The 13,962-nt window shown below is 33.9% G+C and overlaps 1 protein-coding gene across 7 annotated transcripts in view; it reads right to left on the bottom strand.

The window, feature by feature from the left end:
- Positions 1-13,962, bottom strand: part of LOC149409601 (rho guanine nucleotide exchange factor 12-like) — a 268,488-nt gene that overhangs the window by 84,483 nt on the left and 170,043 nt on the right. The window contains exon 2 of one of the 7 annotated variants that reach the window (XM_089649575.1): positions 12,489-13,505. The exons of 2 other annotated variants lie outside the window; for them this stretch is intronic. In XM_089649575.1, coding sequence (XP_089505701.1) covers positions 12,489-13,491 — 1,003 coding nt within the window. In that variant the 5' untranslated portion in view covers positions 13,492-13,505. Of the gene's footprint in view, positions 1-12,488; positions 13,617-13,962 lie in introns of all 7 variants that reach the window. 4 more of the 7 variants (XM_089649577.1, XM_089649573.1, XM_089649574.1 and 1 more) reach the window with 4 other exon arrangements.

The raw sequence follows: 13,962 nt of genomic DNA, 5'->3' as shown, positions 1-13,962 counted from the left end.
AAGCGTATTTACTAGAACAGATGTTTGGAACAGATATTTCAAAGAGACTTTCGTACTTAGTATTTGTTCTTAAGTATTGCGCGTCTTGCGCGTCTTGCGAGTATTGCACGTCTTGCGAGTCTTGCGAGTATTGTACGTCTTGCGAGTATTGCACGTCTTGCGAGTATTGGACGTCTTGCGAGTCTTGCGAGTATTGCACGTCTTGCGAGTATTGGACGTCTTACGCGTCTTGCTAGTCTTGCGAGTCTCGCGTCTCGCGTATTCATCCGAGGGCGGGGCATATGTATAGGCATCTCGTTACTCGCTTACATAAGAAGAGTGTTTCCCTAATCTTTGAATATTAGGGAAACACTCTTCTTATGTAGGTGAGTAAGCGAGAAAGGATATGATACTGAATTTAGTAGATCGCGATCTCGACTGGTATTGTCAATAAATTCCGACAGTATGCGTCCACCAGTTAAAAAAGGTTTTAGCAAGAGTACAAAAGCATCGCCGGAGACGAGGTCCGGCCGGGCGCTTCCTACCTAGTGTACATAATTAGTGCACGGCTAATGTATTATTTCTCGCTTTCGAAAATTGGAAGCTATCTTGTGCGAACTGTGAACGAAAGTGGCGCCATCTAGAAATAAAATATCATAATAAAAATATTTTCACTGTGTTCTTTGTTGGCATTTAATCTTTGTTGTTGAGATGCACCACCATAATAAAGCTTGGCTTGTGTATGTGGGGGTGTAATATTATGTTCGTTATTTTTACTATGAGTATTCTGTTTATATTTTCAGTGTATTTTTAAGGTGGTATTTAAAATTTTTATTGTTATTTCTAATACTTTCTGATAGTGTATTAAAAAAAATCACTCCAAGATATTTATAGTTGAATTGCACTGTTTTTTTAATTACTTTTTCGAGTTGTGAGAGTTGATGTTTATCTGGGGTTTCTATTATTTTAAAAGGTGCAGTTTTATTTAGACTATTTTCTTTGTAAATTTGTAAAATTACGTGATATAAAAATAATGCATTTAGTTTTCTGACTTTAAATTCTTTAAACAGAAATTCTGATGAATATATGTACCTATATGATTTAAGTGGAATTATTTTTTAATTATTATTTTTTTGAATCTATGATGTATCTTAGTTTCCTCACTCTGTCTTTGAGTACGTTAATGTGTGTGGACGATTTTATCCATTAATTTGTCTACTGTAATGTATAGGTATTTTATTTCTGTTTGGCTTTCTATCACTAAACACAAGATATTGCAGATATGTTGTTGTGTATTTGCTTAGAGTAGATTATAATTTATTTTTCTTTAGTGTTCCTTGTTTTTTATGCAGAATTGTATATAATAATTTTTTTTAAACATAGCGTTAAGAAGTAAATTTATGTCAAACCACTTCTTTTAGTTCATTGATGTATCTGTGTTGGCCATGTTGTTTATTTCCGTCCATGTTTATTAGTACCACTGTGTCGTCCTTTTGTTTCACCTCAATTACTATAAAAGGCAATCTGCATCATAACAAGAGACTTTGCACCTCGGAAAAAAAATCCATTAGATATCAAGGAAATTTAAATTTTAACATTCTAATTTTCATTATAAAATGAAAATTCGCTTTCGTTGTACGGGATGACAGTAATTTAATAATTTAACATCTTGGGGCCTCTTATTTAGGTAGCAAGTTTTCCGTGCTAAGACTCATTTATCAAATTAACTAGGTTAGGTAAGATGAGAATCTCCGAAACCGGTTCGTTCGGAGAGAAATAAATAAAGTTTTAAAAATTTATTTTATTTTGCTCCATTGAAATTGAAATCCTCTAGCAACCCCCCCCCCCCCATAATGGATTTGAAAAGTCGTTGTGGGAATCACATTTTTTTTACGGAAATTACTTTTTTAGAAATTCTCTAACAATCCCCCCCCCCATGTAATGAGCAAGTGAAATACTAGGGAACAGGTATTTGGACTAGGTATTTATTCATACTTGTACCAATTGTTCCAAGTACCAAGAAGAGCTAGTACGACTCACCTCTAGTTTGTTTGGATCAATTGATGTTTTGTAAAGCGAGTGGCGTGGCAAAGGAATGGGCAGGCGGCTGGGCAACTGGGCTGGCAGTGAAAGCAGAGGTCCCCAAACTGTTTTGTCCCGTAGGCTACATTCCGTTTTTTCTGTTTTGGGAAGATCCCTGCTTTCCTAATATTGGTTTTTTGACCGAACTTTCCTTAGATTTCATAATGGGTTTGAATGTATGAGGTATTCTAGATTGTTCAGTACTTGATTCCCCACAATAAGCTAATTCCTTACAATACGCTAATTCCCCACATAATACAATATATACAATATAAACATGAAATAATCAAATCATTTATCCTTGATACAAGTTCTCACTAAAGAAGTTCATTGTTAAATTTATCAACTACATCGGCAAATTAAATGTATGATTCATAGAAGCATTATAAACCATCATAATCTGTAGTATTATTTAGTTATAAAAAAAAAAGTTTTTTCATCATTAAAATTATCTTATATAAAATATTAAAATACAAATCGGACAGTTCCGAACTCCTGCTACTAGCTAATTCCCCGGTACAGCGGTTTCGTACTATGTTAAACCAATACCGAACCAATACCGTAACAATAATGTTGTGATTCTCTGATCACAGTACTTTAAATTTTGGTTTTTATTTTTCACTGAAATTTAAATTTTTAATGCATTTATTTTTAATTCATTTATGTATGTATGTATATTTCTTTCTCATGTTAAATTGTACTGCCTTTATGTATATATGTAAAAGCCCTCTGGGCGTAAAATATAATAAATAAATAATACTTGGAGGGGGGGTTGCTAGGGAATTTATTGAATGTTTGGAGATATTCACTAAAATATTTACTATTTCCCCAGAATTAGACATTATTTGACCCCCATTTACATCACATGCACCCCCGATTTTTTTTTCTTTCATGGACCCCTTGCAGGTTGACTTTGGGAATGACTGGTCTAAAGCAACCCAATTGGGGTATATGGGAAGTCTAAGGTAATAAAATCTAGTCATTTACTACAGAGGTGGCTGTGGTTTTCAAACTCAATATTGGAGTAAATAAAAAAATAAAATAATTATTTAAATTTTTTTACATTTTTCCACACAGGAGTGTGTCCCTATGTCATAATTGGGGATGCTGTGTGGAGGGTCTTTATAAAGAGAGGAAGGAGAGAACATGGGTCTTGAAAAGATCCATGTTGTAAGACGGTAGAAACAGAGAAGAACGAATCGTAGAAGCGAACCGTTCTCAGGTGAAAAATGTCAATCGTGTACATATGTTGGGCGCGCGTTTGACGTGTTTCCCGACTATGCACCGGCGCCAAAGGGATCAGTGACGATAGTTCCTCGGAAAATCTTCCACTGTAATACCGGTAGAAAAGGGACAGCATACCTACCTGACGACAAGAGGAGAATCAATCAAACGGACCGCACGTTTCTGCACAGTCAAGGGTTTTCCAGGTATTTTGGGGCTCCAGACCAGAGGTGGCTGCCAAATTCAAGGAGATATACAAGGAGAGAGTCCTATTGCGAAAATTAAAGTCGACACTGGGCATAGGCGTGGCTTGTGCAAGGCCCCAGGCAAAATTGATTCAGGAAATAAATTATTAATTTGAAATTTTTTTCATTCACCAGATAAAATTACACACTTAACACACATTTCTATTAGTTAAACTGTTCAGTGGAGATACCTATTTATAATTGAACGTTGTTATGAGATATTATGATAGTTCTGTCAAAGGAGTTTTTTGCTTCTTTCACCACCATGCATCTTTGAAATCTTTACGTAATGAATTTTGCAGAATTTCCAAGAACAAAATAATATCCTATATAGGTAATCATAATAGCGAAAGTTTGCCAGCGTTTTTAGAAAAGCAACTAAAACACCTGGAATCCAGTAGGATGAAGAAAAAAAAACGTTCACACAAAACAGAATTCGGTGAAATGAAAAATTTAGGAAAAATTAAATTCGTTGCTAGGCGAAGATGCATGGAGTAAAACGATACAATAAGTTTTTCAGAAAACACGAATAAACTGACTACATTTGCTCCATTACAAATATTATTTTTAGCACAGTTTTGTAGCGCTATAAATAATATTATAGGGAAACTTTTATTAACTCCTGGAAATACGCGGGAATCAATAAAAGTAAAAATAAGATATATTCCCGTGACTGTGAGAAATTGTACCTATAACATATACGTTGTATTAACTATCCCGTAGCCAAATTTATGAATTGTATACACTCACAAATATTATTGCCACCATAACAGGAGTAAAATGTATTTTTCAAACTCTATTTCTTAAATCGGGGTAACTGTTTTTCTTATGTATAGATAGTTTTTTTTCCTTATAATTTTTATGATTCTATTTGTTATTGTATTTTATATATTTTTTATAACTTGATGTATGAAAAAATTTGCTTACATCTAAATAAAGCTTCAAAAACAAAACAAAAACAAGTGGGGGAGTAGATAGTACCCAAAATTAATATCCTCCTATAGCTTAAATACTTGACATATCATTTTAGTATTTTACGTATTCCAGTTTTAACATTAATAATTGACTCAATAATAGGGATTTCTATGGTTTAAAAGCCCATTATTCAGAAAAAATGCACGGGGTCGTCGGAATACCCACTTGGTTACAGACGTTTTGATTGATATCTTGGCCTGTCAAGAGATAATTAAAAACTAGAAGTTCTGTAAACAGTATACCTCGCGTCAAAAAGTATGTTTCTAATTTTCTATTCTCTTCTCTATCTCTAAATAAATAGTATAAAATAAAGTCACTAACCGCGTCTATCTGTTTGTGCGCTTAGTTCTTCTAAACTACCCAACGGATTTTGATAGGGTTTTCACTATCATTTGAAGCATTTCTTCCGGAAAGTTTATTATTTTTTTTTTTTATTAAAAAAGAAAGACAAACATTCCCGGGTTACGAATAAGCTGACAATATTTGAAAATCTCCTACTTCCACCACAGTAAGCTGAAAATATTGCTTGTGTTGTGATGGAGGACTTCGCCAGCCGAGGAATTGAACACACTACGCCTGGGTGGGACCCAAACGCGATGTCAACTCGGCCAACGACAGGTCCGGTTTCCACATATATAAATAATATGTGGAAATTATATTTATAGAAAGTGGAGAAGAGTCTATGTTTTATAATATAGTCTGTCTAATAGTATATAATCTAGTCTAATAGTTTAAAATAAGGTCGCTAATCGCGTCTGTCTGTTTGTGCGCTTAGTTCTTCTAAACTACCCAACTATAACTAACCTGCGAGATTTTTTATTATTCTAAATCAAAAAAAGCCCTTTAAACTCTGACGAAACCGGGAAGTAACATCAAAAATAAATATTATAAAGTGAATGTTGCTGAAAAATTTGGATGAAATTATACGAAATTTCGGAAAAAACAGTGTTATTTCCCAAAACTTGGGTTTTTTCAGGTCATGTTTAAGGTTGTAAATAACGAAACAAAAACATTGTTAAGTGAACATTACTGCGTGGGCTGTTAGTAATGCCATTGATGAGGTTAGATAGAGTTGAATGGCGTGTACCGGGTGACACACAATAAGTAGGAAAAACAAAAGTGAAAAAAGATTAAAATATAAAACGATAAAAAGCTGTTTGTATTAATTTGTCTGTTTATTCATAAGCCGAAAAGCTTAAAATGAAATCACTACTTCGACTATTCTTACTACCAACAGATTTACATTATGAAGTCGATTTGAGTATAATTCACCTATTTGGTCCACTTTATATAAAGTTCACTCCAATAATATAGAAAGAGTTCAGCACAAATTTCTTAAGAACGCAAATTTTAAGCTCAGAATTCCCATTGATTACATTAATTATGTAAGTTTGGTGAATCAATTACATCTAATAATATTGTCTGACTGAAAAATTATTTCAGACCTGGTTGTGTTACACAGAGTCATCAAAAACTTAATTGATAGTCCTGCCATCGTTGCCTCTATTAAATTCCATGTGCCGACTAGGAATACAATACAAAATATAAAATTCTTCTGCAATACATACACGACTAACTATCAGACACACTCACTGACCAATGATCTGGACGACAAGTATGGGGGTGCTATTGATTTATTTATTGACTCCATTTATAGAACTAAGCATTATCTATACCAACACTTTGTTGAATCCTACAAATTAGAGTAGCGTTGGTAAATTAGTTTTAATGTTTTGTCTTATATGTAGTGTTGTTGTAATTTCTTTTTTAATTTATGTTACTCTTACGTTTAAATAATATTTCTTCAAATTTAGTTTTTTTTATGTTAATTATTTCTTAATATTTTCTCATTATACTTGTTATCATAATTTTACAATTGTGTATTTTGTACCTACTTTACAATGGATTACATCTATTTACTGTCAGTATCTCCTGTATAATACAGATATTCTCATATGTTCACTGCATCATGTATCACTTTTATGTAAAAGCCTTTTTAGGCGTATATATATGATATAATAAATTTCAAAATACACGCTTTTGATACATTGAAGCTTTTCCTATTGTTTCGCTTGAGTAGAATTAAAAAAATGTTAGTTACTTTATAAAAAAACAAGCGTTAACTACTAAAAAATGTATTTGTTCATTACAAGTGTATGAACGCATTTAAGAAACAACTTAAAAAAATACAATATTATCGCTAAGGTTATCTATCTGTGACAGTTTCCCTTGATTAACTTTTTTCTTTCTTGTAAAATTATTAAAATAAATAAAAAAAACTTTTGCTATTGAAGTCGAGCGTTTCTAACCATGGTTTGCCATGCGATTTGTATGCCTATTACCTTTATTCGTGATGATATAAGTATATACGCATTTTGGCTTCTGGATTTATCTTGAGTGAGACACAAATAGATAAATGCGAAAGGCGTTTTAATTGATTTCAATTAATATATAACATGATCTCATATTTTGGAGATAATTTACACAAACCTAAGCGCTGAAAAAAAAAATTCATTAATTATTATACTAAACATACTGAATTACCGTCCCGAAAGGATTAACGCGCGAAACGCGATAACATATCTGCATTCATAAACACATACTTGCCCTGATGATGGACACTGTAAGGTTGACAGAAGCGTTGGTCAAAGAAGAAAGCGCAGCACGGCGTAATAACCCAAAAATAATCACAATAATACTTTTGGCCATAATAAACTAAAATCATATTTGAGAGAATTGCTCTGAGCCAGACTATGGAATAACAAATTTTATGCAGAAGGATGTGGGGAGGTAAGGAGATGAGAGAGAGAGAGGAATGTTAGGAAGTACCTGGTCAATCTGATCTCAAAACGGTGTTCTCGAAATCTCAAAATGTTTTGATTTTGAAAGGGAAATACTGAAAATATCTACAGCTCAAATACAGGGTTTTCCAATAAGAAGTGTTATTTTGATATTCAATCGTAAAAGATCAATGGTTTCGTTGCTTGTGTGGCACGTAGCGCCGTCTTGTTGAAATTAAACGTTGTCCAGATCAATACCATCCAATTCCGGCCATAAAAAATTATTAATCATCTCTCGATAGCGCAATCCATTCACCGTAATTGTTGCTCCAGCCTCATTTTCGAAAAAGTAAGGTCCAATGACTCCGCCGGACCATAAACCGCACCAAACAGTCACACGTTGAGAATAGAGAGGCTTTTCAAATAACTCTTGGGTTTTCCGCGCCCCAGATGCGACAATTTTGATTGTTGACGAAGCCACCGAGGTGGAAATGGGCCTCATTACTCAAGATGATTTGCATTAGATTCACTCAAGTAAATTTTAATAATTTCAATGCGTAGTTGAAGCGTGTATCGTTCCATTTTTATTAATGGCGTAGTTTCTACATGTCAAATGTCAAAAAATGACAGCTTCAAAAGTATCATCTACCGAAATAGCGGGCTATTCAAAATAACACCTCTTATTGGAAAACCCTGTACATACAGGCAAAGATACGAATACAGCTTCACACTAGAGGTAATTAATTTAACTAATCATCGCGCCGTTTCTCGGATGGGTAGGCAGAGTTGATGAACTGACACTAAACTCTGTCTAGGAATACGCTATTTACTTCAGTCATTCTGACTCTTGACTCTTGACTCCTGACTCCGACTCCCGAATTCGACTCAACGACTCAAGCATTTAATTCACCTGGTCAGGCGTATTTCCTTTTCCATGTTCAATAGGAGGCAGTACTAGAGTTTAGAAAGAGAATTAGCGAAACAAACCCGTGCGTGTTTTAATGCAGTGTTGCCGTACTGCCTCCCGTTGAACACGGAAAAGGAAATACGCGGTCGGGTCATGTCTTCCTCGTAATAATTAACAAATGAATTAATTATTAACGAAGAAAATAATTAAATTAATTAATGAAAGACTTGGTAGAATAATAGATGGACTCACCCGGTACGTAATCGCTATCGCTCTGCCGCCAATTAGATAAATATTCCCGAAAAACAGGCGATTATACGCGCGGGGAAATAAACACAATGTAACACCGAAATAGAACCGTGCGTTAACTTAAGAGGAACGACTACGGCCAAAATACCCAACCAAACCGAATGATCTTTCTTTAAAACATAGGTATAGCAATTTTTCAAATAACGCCTGTGTGGCGTTAATGTAAAAAAATATATAACTAGTAAGAATATATATATTTTTACTATTTTTTATTTTATGCCATGCATGTACTTAAAATGGCAGAATGGTGCTACTAAATGAAATCTTTAGATCTCTTGACATTTTCAGCATTGGCCTTTAAGGTTTCAAGTGTCATTTTACGCAAGGACTCTAAAATGTATAAGTGTTAAATGTTTAATTTACTTATCTAAAATGATGTCATGTGCCTTATAATATGATTATATTAATACTTAAGAAAAATATATATTTTGTATAATGCCTCTTATATCTGAACTCCTCAGTTAAACTCACACAAAACGATTTTTCAGAGGAAGAATTTTTGAAACATATTTAAACCCTCAAGGGTAAAAGCTTCACAAAAGCTACGATAGAAAAAAGAATAGGAACAAAGCTCGTCGAAATGGAAACGAAAATATTAATTTAGAAATTAAAAGATTCTTGAGAAAAACTGAGAGACGAAATAGAAAATAAAGAGAATATTTTCAAAAGAAGTTAGCTACTACAGGACAGCTGTTGAATAAGGTTTATATATATATGCTCACCGATAGATGGCACTAGCTGTCGAATATTGTAGAGACCCAGAGGATAAAAAATAAGGTGGGAACCTCAAGGTCGGGGTTCATATTATTCCAACAGACTGCTAATTAAGAATCGGAGCCATTGTTAACCTATCACATTAAAAGTCCAAGTGTTTTGTTGAAGCCGGAGTTTTATTTAATAAGATAGTTCATAAGAAACCAGAGAGACTAAATTACTCAAGAATCTACATGATGCAAATGATAAACCAGAAAATCACAAATTAAATGCAGTTTTAATGCAAGTATCGAGAATCCACTTACATGGAAAAGTGACATAACGTCACCGCTACAAATAATATTGTATGCAAATATTTTTGTACAAATCGCACAATATACCTAATAATTTGTATTAATGTGTGATGTACGGGGCTTGTTTACGACGGTAAAAATGATATCATTCCGTTTGGAGTGTTTGATAAAATCAGAATTACGTCAACAGCGATGTTTTGTACGTATTACCATTTTGTGGTTACATTGGTAAATAAGGAATATAATACAATCACCAGGAATCAACAAATGCTCGGAACATCAGTGTAACAAATACAAGAAACAAAGGGAGTTATGGTACGGAACCGTACCGACTGTCGCCGAGCTATGAATAAACTCTAATATTAATTAGAACTAGTCTAGATAGAGAATATTCACCCAGATGGCTGTGGAAGATCGACTGGAGAGCTAGGCATTCACAATACAGTCTGCATGTAAAAAAGTGTGTTAGGTGAAGAATTTAGACAGATATGCCAAGCGTCGATCACATAAACCAATGAATAATTTTTTAATGATAAACTAATGTTTATAAGACATGGTTTTAGGCATAGCATAAAGGAGAAATCCCGAGTAAAAATAAATGCGGAAGATATTTTCAATTTGTATTGATATTTCACGCGACTAATTATTGCTTATAATTATTTGTTATCCTTTATGTATGCTATGCATAAAACCTTGTCTTATAAACATAAGTTTATCATTAAAAATAATAATATTTGACAAGTCAAAAATATTTCACCAATAAATGAAGATATTAATGTCTCGACGCCATCAAGTGAGAAATTTAGCACTAACAAAGCCTTTCCTACAAAAAATAAAGTTGGTTGTTTACAGGTGGAAAAATATAATAAGCAGTAATTGTTGATTGAGGTACTAGTACATGTTGAATCATTTGGCGGGTTGGAAATAAGCCGACATAGCTCAGTGGTTTCAGAGCATCTGACCGGACATCAGAAGGCGCGGGTTCAATTCCCGTTGGCGGCATTTATTTTTACTCGGGAGATATTTTAAATTTGTATTGATATTTCAGGCGACTAATTATTGCTTATAATTATTTGTAAACCAATTCAATTAAATAATGGCTGACATGTCTTGAGAGCAAACAACCGGCCGTCACCATCACAGATCTTGTACTGTCATATGGGGTTGAGATTTTAAAACGATTTTTTCTGTAAACGTTGTTGGATACATGGCGTGTAATTTGAATCGATCTTCAAAAAAATAGCGTATCCTAAGACACTTTGAACGTGTTGCTCGCCAAACTGGCAACTCAAACCTGGAGAAATTCATAGTCATTAGCAAAGTGGAAGGCATGAGAAGCAAATGAAGATTGCTAATGCGTTGGAATGACCAAAGTATCACTGGCGTCTGGAACCTCGGTTTTCTTGGCTCTCCGTGCAGAACAGGACAGCAAGGAGTGAAGAGCCTTGTCCAGCAGAGAAATTAGATTGGGTATCACGATCCTCAACAGCGATCAACGAAGAAACGTATAAGTGGAAGGAGAAGAATAATTCTTTGCCCATTTTTGTTTGTTAATGTCACCTCTACCTCCACACTGCACGGAGAAAAATGATTATTACTAATTTATTAAGAGTATCTTCAAATTATTGGTTAAAAACGGGATTGCAGGCATTTACAGATAAGTTTCCTGATAAACTTTTAGTAAATTACGAATATGTAAATAATCACGATGTCGGCGGAGGTGTTCATGTAAATCCGAATATTTTCGCGTTTCGTCATGATATATTGTCAAGGCCCAATGCACGTATTCCGATGTCACGATAATATATTCGTAAGTTTAACAGGTAACCTGATAATTATTTCGTTAAGGCCTGCAATCCCGATTTTAACCGGATTACCAATAATTTGAAGAGATTCTTTAGATAAATTAATATTCATTTTATTTATGAATTTTCGGGAAATCGACAGTTTACATTTATTTCAGTTTGTACATTAGTATTATATAGCCAAAATAAAAGCAATTATGTTAAGTACTTATTTTAAATAATGTGTGTAAAATAAGTACTGTATTATGACTAAGCAGCATTATTCAGACTAAATCGTTAAAAAAACTGGTTATTACACACCCGATTATCGACTGGAATTATGGTTGCCAATAAAAAAGACATAACTTAATATTTATTACCGCTCATTGGACCTTTGTTTTGCACTTAAAGATGTCGTTAAAGTCGCGTAATCGATTTACTGCACAAACGAAAATAACCTAGAAAATTAACTGTTAAATACAGCACTTGCACAGCGATGGAAATACGTATGGTTGTAAAGCTTAAGATCTGGATTATTATGTGTAATGTGTGAGTAAAGTTAGTTATTGCTTTTACGACAGGTGGAGTTAGTGTGCAGAAAGCGATGCGCGTGCACGCCAGAATACGAATGGTTCCGAGTATTTCCCGAACCTAGCCGATCATAGGTAGGCGACTCAATTAGGGAGCCGCTCTTGGGAGAATAATTTAGAGCTTAGAGCCTGATAAGTGATTATTGAAGAAGGAAAAGTTTATTATTCTCATTCGTGTCATTCTCATTTACCCGTTCAACGTTTTCATTTCATTTAGGTCTGATAATCGAGACTCGTGATATACTTTATTTACCCTATCATCATATGTCTCTGTCAACCCGTCGATAATAATCTATTATCGAATCAGCGAAATGTCCAACACAATATAATAAATAGACATAAACGCAGCCAAAAGCTTTTAAAAGCAAGAAAAACCAATTAGCATAAAGCTACCTTGCCAACTACAAAAAAGATCAAACTAAATTATTTTGGCATATGTCCAACAAAAATGTCCAAAAACTGTGAAATATTTCTAAATGATAAATATTCCAAATCTACTATTAAAACTCTAGACTTATGAATAATCCACAATAATATCTAAAGACCAAAAAAGTTACTAAGACCAAACCGTATTATGAGTAAAAGTATTAAAAAACGACAACTGACCACATTCTGGAATTTTAATATCTTCTTTATCTTGTTCTTGGTCGTTTTTATCACATTCTGGTTTCTCTGTTTCAACTTCGATCTTTTCAGATTCTTGTGGAACCGCTTCTTCGTCTGCGCCATGATTAGTTTCATTTAACTCATCTACTTTCACTACACTATTCGCTTCTCCACCTTTCACTGCATTAACCTCTTCACTTTCAACTTTGGCACAGTCCGTGTCGTCGACACTTTCCTTCACTTCCACATTTTCTTCAGTAACTTCAACACTTTCTTCAACTACTTCAACATCCGTTTCTTCAATGTGGCTCCCGATGTCTTCTGCACTAGTATCGGCACTTTCGGCTTCTATTGGATCTTTTTTGATTTCCTCAGAAACAGGTTCATCATTTTCTGATTTAGTATCTTCAACTTTATGAACTTCTTCGTCGGAGATTTTAATTACATCATCGCAGTTTTCGACTAATTCCGCACTGCTTTCAACTTCTTCATCGCAGTTTTTGACTATATCCACACTACTTTTAACTTCTCCATCGCAGTTTTTGACTACTTCCACAGTGCTGTCAACTTCCGCATCGCAGTTTTGTACTATCTCCACACAGTTTTGAACTTCTATTATAGTACCATTGACTTCTTCAGGTGGTTTCACTTCTTCAATGTCGGTTTTGAGTGCTCTGACATCAGTTTTATCATCAACTTCAATGGTTTTGACTTCTTCAGAATTGTCCTTGACTTCCTCTCCACCTGTTTTTTCTTCTTCTGCAACTTTATTGACTTCTTGCGTACCTTTCTTAACCTCTTCTGTGTCGTTCTTAATCGCCTCTGCAATGTTTTTAACATCGTCTACGTCTTTCTTAATGTCTTCTACGCTGGGTTTAGCACTCTCTACTGGTACATCGATGCTAGTCTTACTTTTGGTGTCAGTCTTACTTCCTTTCCCTTCTTTCTTACGTTTCTTCGCCTTTTCTCCGGAGGACGGTCTACTGTCTTTCCTGAACCACATTGTAAAAGTCTGTCCTTTTCAAATGGGTAAATTTCAATAAACAATTGAACACGTTCAAATTTTCCATCCGTATAAATATTTATTCTACTTCAAGCGATGAATAGCATGTATTATTAATAAATATCCTAGTAAAATAAATAAGATAGATAGATAGATATATTAACACTATAAAGATTAAAATAATACAAAATAAATAAAGGATTATAATAATATATTTCATAAAAGCAAAAAATAATATTTATGATGTGTAAAGGATGTGTATTGTGGTATAATATATATTATTATTTGTTAGTAAACATTTTTATAATGCAGGTATAATATTTCGTAGCGAGTTGATAATGATTTTTTGTGTAATTTTTTCATTTTGCAAAAAAAAAATTGCGTACAAAATAAATATGCCTATTGAATTCCAACTTCAACATTCTGTAATACTCAACTTATTTCTCAGAACAATGCGCTTGAAAATTATCG

The sequence above is a fragment of the Hesperophylax consimilis genome, chromosome 30 (genome assembly GCF_061612785.1).
Source record: "Hesperophylax consimilis isolate HC1 chromosome 30, BYU_Hcon_1.0, whole genome shotgun sequence".
Lineage (NCBI taxonomy): Eukaryota > Metazoa > Arthropoda > Insecta > Trichoptera > Limnephilidae > Hesperophylax > Hesperophylax consimilis.
The sequence above is the reverse complement of the archived record's forward strand: the minus strand, read 5'-3'. Positions and strand labels throughout refer to the sequence as shown.